Raw genomic sequence first — 16,922 nt, forward strand, 5'->3', positions numbered from 1 at the left:
GGTACATAAGGGGATCCTGTGGTAATGGAACCTTGACTCCTACAGAGCTGCATGTGTGATGGAATTGTGCAATGCTAGACATACACACCAGTGAGTGCAGACACAGTGGGAAACCTGAATGCATTCTGGGTTCTGCCTATGTCAGTCTCTTTCTCACACACTGTATGTGGCGTGTAAGATGTTAACACTTGGGGAGGCTGGGAGAACCACACACAGCCCCTCCTTGCATCTTTATTTCCAGCCTCCTATATATCTGTAACTACTTCAAAATAAAAAGTTGTAACTGCTGGCCCTGACCCCATGAATTGATTATATAACCTAACGGATGAAACCTATTGTTTGAAAAGCACTACAACAAAGCACCTGCAGGGGCGCCTGGGTGGCTCAGTCAGTTAAGCATCTGCCTTCAGCTCGGGTCCTGATTCCAGGGTCCTGGGATCCAGTCCATTAGGCTCCTTGCTCAGCAGGGAGCCTGCTTCTCCTGCCTGCCACTCCCGCTGCTTGTGCTCTATCTGACAAATAAATAAAACTAAAAACAAAACAAACAAAAACCAACAGGGAGGTGGGGAAGGCCTCAGCATCTAAGTTGAGACCTGGATGAAGAGGCCTGAGCCTTATAGGGGAAGCAGCTCACAGTCCACAAGGAACAACTGGGTGCCATGTGCTGATGGGGGGGAAGGTGGATGGGGGTCTGTAAGGTGTGATCATGGGTGGTGAGTAGCCAAATGCCGGCCCTGGCTTGTGCTTTACAGAGCCCTCTGGTTGTGCAGAGCAGCTTACAGGGGGTCAGGGGAGGGCAGGGGGGAAGTGGCCACGTGGACGCATCAGTTGGCTGCTGCAGCAGTGGAATAGACAAAAGGTGGCAGTGGTGTGGACCTTAAGGGAGCAGTGAGGTTGTGAAAAGTGGCCATATGCAGTGTTTGTCTCAAAGATAGAACTAATGAGGGGCGCCTGGGTGGCTCAGTGGGTTAAGCCGCTGCCTTCGGCTTGGGTCATGATCTCAGGGTCTTGGGATCGAGTCCCGCATCGGGCTCTCTGCTCAGCAGGGAGCCTGCTTCCCTCTCTCTCTCTCTCTCTGCCTGCCTCTCTGTCTACTTGTGATCTTTCTCTGTCAAATAAATAAATAAAAATCTTTAAAAAAAAAAAAGAAAAAAAAGATAGAACTAATGAACTCAGAATCCTTAGGCAGTGTTTTTATCCAGTAAAAATGTTTAGTAAGTTTTTAAGCCAAAAGTGAACCCCATACCTGGAGAAAATAATCTGAATTCTTCCTCAAATGAAATGTTTCCTTGATTTATCTGCACTAAGGCGGTGAAAAACCCAAACTCTTTCTGAGGTAGCAATGCAAGTCACTAGGAGAAATGGCTCTATTTGCTCACTGGACCTTCACTATTTCTGGCTGAATTGTGTTGTTCCCCACCCCCCATCCCCCTGCCACCAAATTCCTGTGTTGAAGCTCTAACCACTAGTACCTCTGAATGGGACTATTTAGAGATAGGGTACTTAAGGAGGTAATTAATTTAAAAGGAGGTCATAATACTGGGCCGTAATCCAATCTGACTAGTATCCTTATTACATGAGACAGGCAGAGAGGGAGGACCGTACGAGGACCCAGGGAGAAGGTGGCTCTCTTCAAGCAAAGGAGAACAGCTTCAGGAAAAACCAGTCCTGCCAACACCTTGATTTGGGAATTCTGGCCTCAAGAGCTATGAGAAACAAATTTCTGTGGTTTAAGCCCCTGGACTATGGTACTTTGCTCTTACAGCCCCAGCACACTAACACATTCACTATCCCAGACTAACACTTGAATCAAGAGTCGGGTGCTACGCCCTCCTAAGGAGCACAGCAACTTTAAGTAGTGGGTGCCAGACTTGCTCCACTCTCTTCAACTTCCCTCCCCAGCTTAAAACCCAAAGCTGGCCCTGCCAGAGATGTGGGGAAGGTCCCGTGTTCCATTTCCCCAGTGGGAAGGCCCAGCCTCTCCTGTCTGCACAGGTACACAGACAACACACAGCACACAGTCTGCACATCCTTCTCCTCTGCTCTTGAGGTACCTAGCTGCCTCTTGCTGGTGGTGTCTGCCCCACACAACTAGAATCTTTTTTACTGGGGAGCAGCGGTTAAATGTCTTGGTCATTCTCTCCCCAGTACCAGACAAGGGCACCATCTCTCACCTCCATCAGTCTTCAGGTCAATTAATTTTGACTCAAGCATAAGACAGAGACACTTGATTAAACGTATTTATTCACAGCATCCCTGGTTCTGTGACAAGCAAGCTTGAGCCCTCGTCCTCCTGGCTCTAAAGGGCAGAGTGTTCTGTGGGCAGGTGCATGTGGCTCTACCTCTTAAACTCCACCTGTGTGTATACCTTAGTGATATCATGGTACCTGCCTTCAGGGGGCTGGTAGTTGGAGACTGGTGGCGTGTAATCTGGTCCTTCTCTTTCAAAGGGGAACAAATTGAGGTCCCGCTTGGTGGCCTCTGCATGTAGCTCTGGGGACATGAGTTGCAGCTCCTGCAGAGCTTCCTGCTGGGACTTGAGCATGGTCCTGATGGCATCCCTCTCCTTCTCGTGCTCTTGATGCTTGTACTGGGACCACTTCTTCAGAAGCAGAGCTCTTCGCTCACTCTCCTCAAAGGGAAGCTCCACAGGAGGCCGCTGTCTGGGAACACACAAATCCAAAGGTGTAAAGCTGGAAAGCAAAGATCTCACTGGCGAGGTAGGCTGGGTGACTGCCTATGACCAAAAAGTCCCCAGTGCCAGACAGAGATGGGACTTGGAAAACATGGAAGTTAGGGATAAATTAAATAACAGAATAGTGATGTGGTAGCAGATGCAACTGATGCTGGAAGCATCAGTTACATGGATACAAGAAACAGTGAGGCTCTAAGAAGACTGGCAGCCCTTCCTTTACCCCAGGCTGAGACTACCTTTGGTGAGTGTGGAAATGTTAAGTGGTGTCATGAAATAGACAACCAAGTCCCAAGGAGACAAGAGCCCAGATCAGCCAAAGAATACCAAAAAAGCACTTGCTCTGTCCCACCTATATGGCAAGCTGTTACTTTATAAATGGTTCACGCTTTTTACAAGGCAGCAACCCTGCCAGGCCTGTACATATCACATTCCAACTGTGAGCACTTGTACCATAAAGCTAGAGGCTAAGGGGTTTCTACCATCAAGGTGAGGCAAGGGCTGCAGACCCAAGGCTCAAGTTATCAGTCACAGCTAAAACTCAGCTTGCAAAAAAGCAACAACATGAACTGGCTTATCAAACAGTTATTCTGAGTTTCCTTCCCATGTCAGCCATTCAGGAGCACCACCCAGAAATGCTTTCGCCACCTCCCACAAAACACAGTCAAGGAGAAGAGGACTCAGACTGGGACCTGGTGAGCCCACGCCCACTCATCTCACGGGTGAGATACAACTACCTGAAGATGATGGAACTCTGTCCTGAGAACCTCGACCCTAGAGAACTCTTACCTTGCTTTATCCAAGAGCCTCACAGGTGTAATAAAATCTTCAATGGGAATTAGCTCCTGGCTAGCTTTCTCCAGTCGTCTGATCCTCTTTTTCAGACGGTCCTTGACTGCTTGGTCTTTTTTAGGATCTACCTTTTTCTTCTTTCGCAGAGGTTCTGCTCTAATGGATAAAGCAAACATTAGATATTTTCCTCTTCAGTCTCACAAACCTGCTGAGAGACATGGTGCTGGGTGAGGTGCCCGGAACTTGTACTGTGCTCTCCACTGGGGAAGGAACTATACGTGTGTCTAACCTCATGAGCTGAGTGTGAAAGGGGACGGCCTCCAACCCAGGGTCCTTGTCAGAACTGCGTGGGCACTGGCAACCCAGGAAGAGCTAGAAAAACTTCATGGGCCATCAGGGTATAAATTAAAAATAAGTACTCATCTTTCATGTTGGGTTTGGGTGTGTCTTGGGATTGCAGTGGAAACTAAAAACACCAAACTGATGAATTAGAAAATCATTACTCACATTTTAAATGGATTAGTCGTTTTTTAAAAAGATTTTATTTATTTGAGATAGTGAGACAGACAGCATGAGCAAGGTGGAGGTAGAAGGACAAGCAGACTCCCCTCTGAGCAAGGAGCCCAATGCAATGTAGAGCTCAATCCCAGGACCCTGGGACCATGACCTGAGCTGAAGACAGTTCCTTGACCAACTGAGCCACCCAGGACCCCTGGATTTGTGATTTGTAAAAGTCATTTGAGTAATAAAAGTGACTGGTAAGTCTCTCTTTACTTTTTGGGATTTCTTAACAAATTTCCCATCCTAGAGCATTCACAAAAGTCCAATGTACACTCAGGAACAGATCTCCTATGGGGATAATATACTATTAAAAATAAGTAAATCCTCTGGGTCCCCTGGATGGTTCAGTAGGTTAACCATCTGCCTTCCACTCAGGTCATGATCCCTGGGTTCTGGGCTCCAGCCTCACAGCCAGCCAGGGGGATCCTCCCTGCTCAGTAGGGTGTCTGCTTCTCCCTCTTCCTCAGCCCCTCCCCCGGTTTGCTCTCGCTCTCTCTCTCAAACAAATAAATATAATCTTAAGAAAGAAAATAAGTAGGGCTGCCTGGGTGGCTCAGTGGGTTAAGGCTCAGCCTTCAGCTCAGGTCATGATCTCAGGGTCCTGGGATCGAGTCCCACATCGGGCTCTCTGCTGGGCGGGGAGCCTGCTTCCTCCTCTCTCTCTCTCTCCCTCTACTTGTGATCTCTCTCTGTCAAATAAATAAAATCTTTAAAAAAAAAAAAAAAAAAAAAGAAAAGAAGTAAATCCTCTAGCATCAAGACTGAGCCTTGTGAATCAAGTCCCTAGAAAGCATCCAGACTCCTAGGTGGAAAAGCTAATCCTCATGCCTCCCTAGACCTCTCTGGGAAATCAAGATATCTGTGCTGTGTCTTTTAAAACGTACAACAATCCCTTTAAAACTAATTTTTATTTAATCCATTTTTATATTTAATTTTTGTTTTCTGATTACAGGCAGCAGTATTCCACATATAGAATGCTGAAAAACAGAAAAGCATCTACCTATATTTAGCCAAGAGGGGCACCTGGGTGGCTCAGTCGTTAAGCGTCTGCCTTCAACTCAGGTCATGATCCCAGGGTCCTGGGATTGAGCCCAGCATTAGGCTCCCTGGTCAGGGGAAGCCCCTCTCCCTCTCTCACTCCCCCTGCTTGTGTTCCCTCTTCTCCCTGTGTCTCTGTCAAATAAACAAAATCTTTAAAAAATAGTAAATTTAACCAAGATATTTTGCAGGCAAATAATTTTGCAAACCAAATGTCCTGTAGTCTTGTTCTGTTCATATGCACATCAGTCTCCTGCAGACACCCCCAAAGGGTCGGCCCCAGGGTAGTTTACCTCATGGGAATTAGTTCCCAGAAGGACAATAAGGAAGCTCGCTGGTGGGTATCTCTAATCTGTGTCTGCCAAGTTCCCAGGAGCCTGAAAAAGACAAAAGGATATATAAATACCTGACTCTCCTCACTAAACAGGAAAAGAGCAAAAAATTATGCTACCCTTAAAACCTGGGGCCCTGGTAACTGCTGGGTGTGACAAATCAACGTGGGAGACTTGCCAAAATCCCCCGTTCACACCAAAGAGCACTTGGGCAGAGTCCCTGCTTGCCAGGATCCTTGGATTTTCATCTACAGGAAGAGGCGCAATCAGCTAGCTCCTCCCTGAGATAAAGTGGTCAAGGACGGTCGGCGAGAAAGCACAGGCGAGGGACCCCACGACCCTGTTGGGGTCCGCACTCACCAACTCCGTGAGCGCAGAGCGCGAGCGGAAACCCCTAGCGCCGCGAGTGCCATCGCCCCTCCGGCAGTCAACCCGCTGCTTCCGGGCGCGCGGCCCTTGGCGGTCCGGTCCGCAGTGCCCTTCTCAAAGTTCCGGCCTTCCCGCCGCTCCGCGTTCCCGCGTTCCGGCTACTGAGGGCTGGGCTGAACCTGGACCGCCCCCGACGTGGCCCCGCCCCGCACGCCCCGGCGGCGCGTGGGCACGCCCCGAGCTGCTTGTAGCTCCTCTGCGTCTTTCCTTCCGTGTCTGCGGGTCGCTGCGAGCTCTTCCCTGCTGAGAGTACAACTCCATCAGCGGTTGCTCTAGCTCGTCGGCTTGTGTCCCTGCGAGGGCTGAGACCCCGCAGTGCAGCCAGAGTGACCGAGAGGGCGTCTTTCCGGGTACAAGTGCCTACGTCTCTGAAAATGGTCCCGATCTTCCTAAACGCACTCGTCTCGGTCTCCCCCGCGACCACCCACCGTCCCAGCCCTCAGGGCTAGCTCCTTCCCGCCATTCGTCCGAACTGCGGGGCCCCGGCCACTGCCGGCCACAGCATCCCGGCTCCGACACGTGGCCTGGCGCTCGCGAGATGCCCAACAAACGCGTATTGATGAATGACAGAAGCTAGCTAATTAGTCGGACTCGGCACCAGCGAGGTAGAGCTGGTGAGAGGGCCGTTCACGCCATCCCGACCCTTCCTGGCTTCGCCGGCCGGGGCTGCAGCTCGAGGCCCAGCTCGCCAGCCGCCCTCCTAGTCGAGCGCCTCGTCGGCGACCGCGCGCCGGGCGGGCTCCAAGTGGGGTCACACTGCCCTGCCCCTGCCCGCGAAGAAGCCCGGGCGGCCCCGTCCGCGTGGGGAGCGGTTTCCCGCCGGGGCGATTTGGCAGGTGCGCGCCGTGACTTCCGGCGTTGCCCGGGAGCCGCCGGAGGAGGAGCGGCGCAGGGGATGCGGCTGTGGCGGCGGCGGCGGTGGCCGAGCGCGGGGGGCGGCTGTGGCGGCGGTGGGGGGCGCGGGCCGGCAATGGCGCGGCGGCGCTGAGGGCGCGGGGCGGGCGGCGGCCGGAGGGCGGCGCGGGAGGAAGCAGCGGCGGTGGCTCCATGGCCCGGGCGCGCTGAGGGACGCGGCTCTCGCCTCAGCCCGGCGGCGGCGGCGGCCGAACAATGAAGCTCCTGAAGCCGACCTGGGTCAACCACAATGGTGAGTGCGCGCCGGTTTCGCGAAAGGCCGAGTCGGGGGTCGAGGCGGGGTCTGGAGCGGGGTCGGAGCCACGCGCAGGCCCTGCCCTTCTCGGCCCCGACGCGTCCGGTGCCCGGTGCCCGGTGCCCAAACTGCGGGGTCGGCGGGAGCGGACTTTGTCCTCCGCCCGAGGAAGCCGGCGAGCACGGGCACGTGCTCCGCTTGTCCTCAGCGAATCCGCCCTCACTCCTGGCACTTGCACTGAGCCCTCGGTCGCCCACCCGTGGTCCGTGGAGGAGCCGCGGCCTGCCTCCGGGGAGCGGCCCTGGGCGCCAGCCAGCTCCTGCCACTCGTCTACAGCAGCCAGGATGTGCTCAAATGGTCCAGTGTGTGAAACTGGGGCCCAGTCCCCTCTGTGGCTTTTCAGTGGCCGGGTGAACACCTGCAATCTGCATGTCTCTGCCCAGCTGGTGGGACTGTTACTACTCCTGCCAGAGACCTGAATCTGGTGACAGTGCCCCCATTTGGGGGACTGTGGCTTGGTCCCCAAGGTCCCCCAGCTGAACGAACCACGTTTATGCTGAGCTGAGACATCAGGGTGGCTTGGGTTGGAGCCTGTAGGACAAGGGGTGATCTAGGATAGGGCCTTTCTTAACCCTGTGGCGGTGGTCCCAAAGCGTACCCTGGGGGAACAGACCCTCCTAGTCCTCTGGTTGAGTGCATATGAGCCCCCAAAACTGGTAGAGCAGTTTGTCATAATTGTACTCTGTTGGCACAAGTACTGCAGGAGTTGGTCTTTGTTCCTGGGAGACGTGAGTGGGGAGAGACCCCCATTCACTGCTGACAGCACTGAAGCCCAAGGAGCACTCCTCCAGCCTAGGGCCTGTATCCCTGATGCCAGCCTGTCTGCTGACAGGAAAAGGGTCACCCTGATTCTGTCTTGTTCCTCATATCTGCTTTGCAAGGCGACTAGAGGGAGCTAGTGTTTCCTTTGAGAGCAAGTAAGGCCCCTTTTTTATACATGTGGAGCTTTTTAGTTTTGAACTTAATCCCGTGGTGCTGTACACTACCACAACTGAACTGAACATCTATGTTCTTTCAGTCAGAAGTATTTTCTCCGTCTGTCTTCTTATATGACATCTCTCTCATTTTTCAGGGTCCAGATGAGGTCACCTTATTTGTTGTTGTTGACATTCTTCCTGTTTTACTCCACTAGATGTGCCTAGTCCTTGTGTGTGTACTTTCCATATGCTCTCTCAGGGCAGGGGACTGCCACAGTCCCCTCTGTATTCCCTACCACATTCAACAGTACCTTCACACAAAGGGTATATGGTAAATATTGGTTGCAACAGGTAAGCTGAGGTTTGCGTAATTTACAAAGACACAACTAGACTTACTGTGCATGAAAGCAAAAGTGGTGAACTTTAGTTGGATTTTTCCAAGTGCTGATCTCCAAGAGCATTCCCTGATGTGTAGTTTGTAGATCTTTCCCTGGAGAATTGGGCAAATGTTCAGTGATTATAAATTATGGTGCTCGTGAGTCTGGAAGGGAAAAATTTTGCTGTAAAAGTGATTATCTAAAGGAATTTTTGTTTTAAAATGCTTTGTCTGGATTATTTATTTATTTGTTTTAAAAAGATTTTATTTATTTGTTTATTTGACAGAGAGATCACAAGTAGGCAGAGAAGGAGGCAGAGAGAGAGGAGGAAGCAGGCTCCCTGCTGAGCATAGAACCCCAATGCAGGGCTCCATCCCAGGACCCTGAGATCATGACCTGAGCCGAAGGCAGAGGCTTAACCCACTGAGCCACCCAGGCGTCCCTGGATCATTTTTTTAAAGATTTACTTATTTATTTTAGAGCAGGAGTGAGAGAGGCCAAGCTGGGGTAGGCAGGCAGCCAGAGGGAGAGAGGATCCTCCAGCAGACTCCCTGCTGAGCACAGAGCCCAAGAAGGGGCTTGATCCCAGGACCCCGAGATCACCCCATAGATCAATTTTTGTGTATAATCTACCCTTCTTTAGTCTTTCTTCTATCTCTTGCCATATAATTTCTAACTTTGTGATAAACTCCTTTGTAGGACACAAGTTTTATGCTATGTAAGCATTAAGTGTGTCAAGATGCTCAAGCGATTATCTAGGTACAAATGAGCGAGAGTCTGCAACCAGGCCAGCAGCCAAACATTCCAACCTGGCAGAGTGGACAGAGCACTGGGCCCTGGCCTCTTGTTGCTGCAGTCTCTCCCTCCATGGTCCTAGAATGGAATAGGATAATAATTTGCTCTGGTTTCTTCACAGTACACTTGTGATCTTTGGTTGCAAAGGTAGACACAAAAATGCTCCCCAGGCTATAAAGTGCTTTAGAAATCTAAAAGGTAGTAATAAAAGAAATTGAAACTCTGGCAGGATAGGAGTTTAGTTTCCTTTCTTTTAAAATCTCCTGAAATCAGTCTCTGTCTTTTCAAGTGTTCAGAAGGACTGTCAGGGTTAATTACCACTGTCCTGAAGGACATGATAATAATCTGGATCACTACTGAGCGGTCTTTTAAAGACTGGTAAATAGTGGGAGCTGCTGGGAGCAGGAGCTGCCTAGCCAGAAACCAGAGTTGTGGGTGGTGGCCAGTAAAATCATGTTTCCTTTGGACTAACAAACCCAGAAGACCATGGTGCTGTGGAGAGTGCATCATTGCACTTCCTGGATTCCTGACTCTGCATTCATATCTCCTGACTTGTTATTTGGCTTGAACATACTTTTTCTGGTGTCTGGGAGTCCAAAGAGGGAAGGAGCAGAGAGCCCAGTATTTTCCCTGAGGTAGCAGTGTCCATTCAGCCATGGTGGAGAGGACAGCTAGAATAAAGCAGGTTAAAGGCAAAGGAAGAAATATCTGTTGGGATGTAAGCATACTTTCGGTCTCCATTTTCCTGGCTAATAATAGTGGTAAGACCTTTCCTCTAAGGTAGAGTTTCTCAATCTTAGCACTATTGACATTTTGAACCACCTAATTGTTGTGGGGACCATACTGTGTGTTGTAGGATGTTAGCTTTCCTGGCCTTAACCCATTGGGATACCATTACCACCACCCACACACACACACCCAGCTGTGACAACCAAATCATAGTAATGGACTTCAGGTCTGCTGCATCATCCATCAGAGGGTCCTGCATAGAGGGGCACTTAGTGAATTCATCCATTCAACAAATAATGAGTACAGATTGTGTGCCAGGGGCTGAGTGCTGGAAATATACCAGTGAACCAAATGCAGCAGAGCCCCGATGGCCAGAATCAGCCCCAGTTGAGAATCACTGCTCTAAGGTGATCCCGTAAGTTAACAAATTTTGAAGTTGTTGTATCACAGTGAAATGAGCCTTGAACAAGGAATCAAACTGGATTCAAGATGCTATCATGTATTAGCTGTAAATTCTTGGGCTTGTGATTCCACTTCTAGGTAAAGTTGAGGAAATACAAAGATTTGTTCCTGTGTTTTCACCCTGTACCCAAATATAAGAAAGCTATCTGAAGATATACAATAAGAGCTGATAACATTTATCATATATATGGAAGTATGTGCCAGCCACTGTTAACACCTACACCTATTTTACTCTGTGTTCTTGGATACAGTATTTCTTATATATTTGATTTTATTTTAGGCTTGGAGGTTCTTTTCTAAGTTAGGTTATAGCCACATTGGTCGGAAAGTGGATGATTGGGTTTTTGGTTGTAGAAAAATGTAATTTATATGTTTAGAAAACTTCATTGAGACTCGTGGTTCTTCCCATCCCTGGGCCTTTGCTCCTGAGAGTTTCTGGAAGTCTTCACTCCTGGGCAGTGTTCATGCTCAGCTCTTCAGGGAAGCCCATTCTAACCAAAAGAGACAGAACTGAAAGAATTCTTGTCCTCCCTTGGCCTCTGGCTCACACTTTAATGGCATTGTTGTATAAAGGCATTTGGCAAATTTTCAGTACTGGGGTAATTTGTCAGTTAATCACATTTGCTTTATGATGTGTGTTTTTCCTCCTGCCCTGTAATTGGATTATATTTTCCCCTACCCTGTGTCCTTCCAGAAGGGATTTCAGGACATCGTTCTGAGACATACACCGATGAAAATAAATAAGTACGCTTGAAGGGGAAATGCAGGCAGGGTGGTAGAATAATGAAGTCAGCAGCTGGTGTGGAAAGGCCCTGCACAGCTGCTAGAGGGGCACTGCAGACCTATCTCTGAGAACAGGCTGGGAGGATCCTAATAGTGATATTTTATGATTGCAGTGGTCATTAAGATAAGCCTTGAAATGTATTTACATCAAGGGTTCTCAAACAGGCCAATGTCTGGAAACACATTTTGTTTTCACAAGTGAAGGGGGGCACTACTGGCAGCTAGTAGGTAGAGGGCAGGACTGCTGCTGAACACTGCAGCACATGGGACATTCCCTCATAATAAAGAATCATCTGGCCTAAAAGGCCAGTGGTGCTGAGGTTGAGAAACCCTGCTGTATGTAAGAGCATCTTTGTCGTTATTTGCCTTTTCATTTATTTGTCTCGTGGTTCCAACTAGATTATAAACTTCTTGAGGACGAGAATTAGTGCTGTTTATCTGGGAGTCAGATAGTTCTTGAATCTCCGTGCTCTGCTGCTCACAAAATATGTGATACAGAAGGTTTTGTTTTGTTTTTTTTTTTAATCTCTTTCCTGATTTGTTAAATGAAGCCAGTAATACCTGCTGCATCTGCTACCTGTGAAGGCTCAGGGAATCTGAGCTCTCTCCAGGCTGTCTCTCACTGAGTGAGGCCTGAAGGCAGTAGGTTGATTATAAAAATAAATAAATCAATAAATAAATAACCAGAATGCATCTGAAGATTCAGAAGAAAACGGGTGGGATTTTGCCTTAGATAATACACATGTGGGTCTTTCACTTATTTATGGACAAGACTTTGAACCCTTTTGGAGAGAAGGTCTGGGCTGATCATAGGTAAATAAGGTTACCCCTTTGTGTGTAGGTGGGAGAGGACCTATAGACCACATTCTAGAATACAGGGCAGGTGGAAACCAGGGCTACACAAGTGAGCCATTGTAGCCCTAGGGACAAGAGTCTGGTTTGTGGGTGTACCCTGGGGCTGAGCCTTGATGGGAAGTGGATTGTGGTAGTAGAGAAGGTGCTGCCACTGTGGAAGTATCTGAAGCAAAGGCCTGGGGAAGGTTGGGAGCATTTTAGGAAAGGGAGTAGATGAAACAAATAGCAGGTGTTTTAGAACACCTCCGGCAAAAGGAATACCCATTTAGGTCAAAACTTGTTGTTTTTTATATTAACCCACCTAGGACAGACCAAGTCACAGTGACGTTGCCCTGGTCAGAGGCACCGTAATGAGGGACAGATAGAAGAGGCAGTGGGTCTCATTTGAGGGCCAGGAATAGACCATCATAGGAATGGACTCCAGGTCTGCTGCATCGTCCGTCAGATCAGAGGGTCCTGCACAGAGAGGCACTGAGTGAATTCAACCATTCAACCAATAATGAGTACAAATTGTGTGCCAGAGGCTGAACGCTAGAAGTGTAGCAGTGAACGAAGTAGCATAGCAGGATCTTTTGAGGAGCAGCATGTGATGCATTCTAGCCAGTAAGACTGGGAGAGCTGTCTGCTGGGGGTATCCTGTCCCGAGAAAGGAAGAATTATTGGGGAGTGCTGGAAACAGGGCTAGACAGGAAGAAGTTGAGCTGTAGTGCAGTGCAACAGAAGCTGCTGCCCACCCTGTCAGGGGCTCTGCAGCTAATCCTTATGAGTTGTCCGGAATTGGGGTGAAGAACCAGGGCTTTCTAACGCACATCTACAATCATTGGGTGCAGGCTGTCCTGGGGAGGGGACCTGACCTTAGTCAAAGCAGTTCTTCCACTAAGGGTAGGTCCTCTGTGGAGAAGACCTCAGCTGGAAGTTTACACAGGCTGCCAACACTCCCACAGTTGGGGGCAGGAGCTTCATTCCTGGAGGGAGGGGACCTGGCCTGGTACCACAGCATCCATGACAGGCGTGGTGGAGGTGAGGAAGGCAGCTGTCTGAGGGAGGAGCATTACAGGCAGAGAGAACAGCCAGAACTTGGCTGGTGGGTTTGAGGAATAGTACCAGTATCTTGTGATTGGAGTGAGGCTGGAGAGGCAGATGGGCAAGAGCACTAAGAGGTGAGGCTGGAGAGAGCTGTGGATGGACTGGGAGGACCTTTTGGCTGCTGGACTTCTGTTCCTAGTGTCACGTGAGCAGAGGAGTAACAGTGTTCTGATGTGACTGCTAAAGATCTTCCTGACTTCTGCACTGGGACTAGGATGGGTTTGGGGGCAAGGGAGAGAGCTGGGAGACCCATTAAAAGGCAGTCACAGTGATCCAGGTAAGAGATGACTGTGGTTTGGACCAGGGTAGTGATGGAGGTAATAGTGCTGATGAGAAATGACTGGACTCTGTGTGAGTGTACACATATTATTTTTTTAGATATAACTTACATATGTTACTTTATACAGTAATTGTATATTATATTTACATAAAATATGTAAATTATAGACATATTTAAGTATAATTTACATAGCAAAATGCACAGTTTGTATACAATTTAATGAATTTCAGCAAACAGATACACTCTCTTACTCATTCCCAACTCAAAATACAAACATTTGCACCGCTCTAGGAAGTGTGAGTTATAGACATACTGTGAAGGTAGAGTCACCAGGGTAGAATGTGGGGTGTAAGATGGGGTGGCTCCCAGGTGAAGGGCAGGGTTGTTGTCCACTGAGATCAGTAAGAGAATAGAGTAGACGGAGCAGAAGAGCCAGGATTCAATTAGACGAAGTTGCCTAAATGAGGCTACCACACAGGGCTTCCCCCAGGTCCCATTTGATAAATGGCTTCTTCACCTTCTCCCTTTTGAAAACACTAGAACTCCATTCTAGAGCTATTGTTAAGGAATAGGACAAACACCTACATTTTGGCCAGAGACAACTGCCATATATAATTATACTAGGATACATCTGTCTAATGGTGTATGAGTGGATCTGGATAATGAAGCATTTTGTGATTAGGAACTTAAAATTATTTCTCATATTATAGGAATACCTGTTCAATTTAGGGAAAATTAGAAAATGCTAAAACTTATATAGTCTTTGAGACCATTTGGAAAAAAATAAATGGATAACTTGGTACTTTTAAAAACACACACACATTTTGTTTAATGTACATATCACAATGTAAAAGTATCTACGTTCTTTAAGACCTTAGCCAAATCCCTAATACGTAGCACGTTCAGTGTTTTTATTGTATAGCCTCCCTTCAGACTTCGCATTACACATATAACGAATAGGTAAAATGTTGCTTTGTATTTTCTACTTAAATAAGACTGTAGGTTATTTTCTCCACCCCCCTCCTTTTTAAAATTGAGGTATAATATATAGCATTAATGTTTCAGGTGTACAACATAATGATTCCATATTTGTATGTGTCACAAAATAATCACCATAGTAAGTCTAGTTAACATCTGTCACTGTACGTTGTTACAGATTTTTTTTTCTTGAGAGGAAAGCTTTTAAAATTTACTCTCTTAGCAACTTTCAAGTATGGGATACAGTATTATTAACTGTAGTGTTATTTTCTTAATTGTTAAACAGCTAACATTCCCTGCCCCCAAAGAAATGTTTTTAATTGCTCTTAATTTTCGAGTGGAGCTATATAGAAGAGATGATGATGTTTGGAGAAATCCATTTTGCAGATAACTTTTAAAGAATATCTGTGTTCTGTAAAAGTAAAGGGGAAGAGACACCAGGGTGGCTCAGTCATTTAAGCTGCTGCCTTCAGCTCAGATCATGATCCCAGGGTCCTGGGATCAAGTTCCACTTTGGGCTCTTTGCTCAGCGGGGAGCCTGCTTCTCTCTCTGCCTCTGTCTGCCACTCTTCCTGCTTGTGCTCTCTCTCTCCCTCTCTCTCCCTCTGACAAATAAATAAATAAAATCTTTTTTTTTTAAAAAGTATGAAGAAATAGTGACCATTACCAAAACTTTCTAGGTTACACATTGGCAAATGCTGCAAGAGAAGTGATTAAGATTCATAAATGATATACCTGTGACTTTCTTTTACTTTAGTTTGTGGCAGCACACACATGCACATACACGCATACACACACACAACAAAACAAAACAAAATGGCTGCATGATTGCTACAGCTTCCTTCCTGTGCTGTGTTTTGAATCTCTCAGCCACCTTATATCTATGAGATGTCATCCTGGTAGGGCTTGCTTAAGGAGACGGGAGAAGTCTTTGTGGTTGAAATTGGTAGAGAGAACAGCAGCAGATGGCTTTGTGAGCAGGCCAGGGCCATGCCTCCCACTTGCAGGTGTTTGGTGATATCTGAGTCCTCACTTCAGGAGATGAGGAGCCTGCCTTTCAAAGATTGGGATCCTAGTGACAATGAAAGTGTTTTGAATTTTGGGTCTCTGCTGCAGTCTTTCTCCAGCCATTAATAATAAGTATTTATTGAGTGCCTACTGTTTGCCAAGCCCCACAGCTCTGGGTACCACAGTGACTCTCTGACTAAAACAGGCAAAAATTCCTGAGCTCCTGGAGTTTACATTCTGGTGGTTGGAGTAGACAGACATGCAATAAAGGAAATTATACAGTGTGTAAGAAATTGCTAAGAAAAAAGTAGATGAGAATTAGGATTGGTTGTGCCAAGTTGAGGAAGTAGTACTTTCAGGTAGGGTTGTTAGCTCAGGCCTCAGTAAGAGGGTGACATTTGAGCAAAGACTAAAAGGAGGTGAGAAAGGAATGTGTATCCGGGAAGGAACCAGTGCAAGGCACAGGATGGAAACACCCCTGTGCAGTCTAGGAACAGAGGGGAGGCCAGGGCATGGGGCCAGTGTTTGGGGGAGGAGGCAGAAAATGAGGCCAGAAAAGTCATGGGGAGTGGGGCTTTTATGTTGGGCCTCTTGGCTTCCCCTGTCCCTGGTATGATCTTTGCTGATGGGGAGATGATGGGTAGAGCAGGTTTAGGCCAGAAGATCAGGAGTTCTATTGTAAAGAAATTGAAGGTGAAATGTCTGCACTTGGCTGGATAGAGAAGTGAGCTGCTCGTTAGAGTGCTTAGGTGCAAGTCTCTCCAGAGAGATGGCTAGTTGTAGATTTGCACGTTATCACCTGCATAAGGAGTCAGTTTTATAGACAGCCACTGATGTTTTGATATTTGCTTTTATTATACATTACTATACAGACACATAGACCATGTATATGTGTGTAGTTATTTATTTATTATTGAGATAGTTGTAGATTACCGCATAGTGGAATGAAACAATACTAAGAAGTTCTTTGTACTCTTTTCCCAGTTTCTCCCACTGGTAACATTTTATAAAACAGCAACATAATATCACATTGACATTGATATTGAAACAATCCATCTGTCTTACTCAGACTTCTCCACTTGTATTTATACTCATTTGTGTTTGGGTAGGTGTTTAGGGTTTGTTTGGGTTTTGGGGTTTTTTGTTTGGTTGGTTGGTTTTAGATTTTATTTATTTGGGAGAGCAGGAGAAGGAGCAGTGGTCTCGTGCTGAGCACGGAGCCTGACACAGGGCTCGATCAGAGGATCCTAAGATTGGGACCTAAGCCAAAATCAAGAGTCAGTGGCTTAATTGACTGAGCCACACAGGCACCCCCCTGGTGTTTAGTTCTATACAATTTTTCACTTGTATAGGTTCATGTATACACCACCATAGTCAAGACACCGAGCAGTTCTAATTAATCCTTTTATAACCCTTCCATGCCTCTGTACCTTATAGATAGGTAGGTAGGTAGGTTGGTAGGTGAGTAGAGTTATATAGATATATATAGATAGATTGGTTGGGTTTGGTTTTAGTTAGCATTCTTTTAAGTTTTTTAAGTTATGTTAAAATATAAAAATACACAAAATTTACCATTTTAACCGTCTCTCAAGTATATA

At 47.4% G+C, this 16,922-nt stretch overlaps 2 protein-coding genes across 5 annotated transcripts in view; one reads left to right on the top strand and one right to left on the bottom strand.

Moving 5' to 3' along the window:
* Window positions 1-2,222: 2,222 nt before the first annotated feature.
* MRPL40 (mitochondrial ribosomal protein L40) lies at window positions 2,223-5,960 on the bottom strand. Its single transcript, XM_032875900.1, has 4 exons — window positions 5,776-5,960; window positions 5,377-5,460; window positions 3,482-3,640; window positions 2,223-2,663 (listed from the first exon to the last, which is right to left on the bottom strand). Exons 1-4 carry the CDS (start codon window positions 5,826-5,828, stop codon window positions 2,339-2,341), a joined length of 621 nt encoding a protein of 206 aa, XP_032731791.1. The 5' UTR covers window positions 5,829-5,960; the 3' UTR covers window positions 2,223-2,338.
* Window positions 5,961-6,859: 899 nt separating this feature from the next.
* LOC116878422 (protein HIRA) overlaps window positions 6,860-16,922 on the top strand; it is an 86,491-nt gene continuing 76,428 nt past the window's right edge. For all 4 annotated transcript variants that reach the window (XM_032875902.1, XM_032875904.1, XM_032875908.1 and 1 more), the window contains exon 1: window positions 6,860-6,991. In XM_032875902.1, the coding sequence (XP_032731793.1) occupies window positions 6,955-6,991 (37 nt within the window). In that variant the 5' untranslated portion in view covers window positions 6,860-6,954. The remainder of the gene's footprint in view (window positions 6,992-16,922) is intronic.

This window comes from Lontra canadensis, unplaced genomic scaffold (assembly GCF_010015895.1).
Source record: "Lontra canadensis isolate GAN:19392208 unplaced genomic scaffold, GSC_riverotter_1.0 scaffold57, whole genome shotgun sequence".
Classification (NCBI taxonomy): Eukaryota; Metazoa; Chordata; class Mammalia; order Carnivora; family Mustelidae; genus Lontra; species Lontra canadensis.

Bases quoted from the DNA above. Each gene is read 5' to 3' on its own strand.
- MRPL40 (XM_032875900.1), bottom strand. From the start codon at position 5,828: ATGGCACTCGCGGCGCTAGGGGTTTCCGCTCGCGCTCTGCGCTCACGG. The intron at 5,461-5,775 runs GTGAGTGCGGAC...TGTCTTTTTCAG, and splicing joins GCTCTGCGCTCACGGAGTTG to GCTCCTGGGAACTTGGCAGA. The intron at 3,641-5,376 runs GTAAACTACCCT...TTTATCCATTAG, and splicing joins TGGGAACTAATTCCCATGAG to AGCAGAACCTCTGCGAAAGA.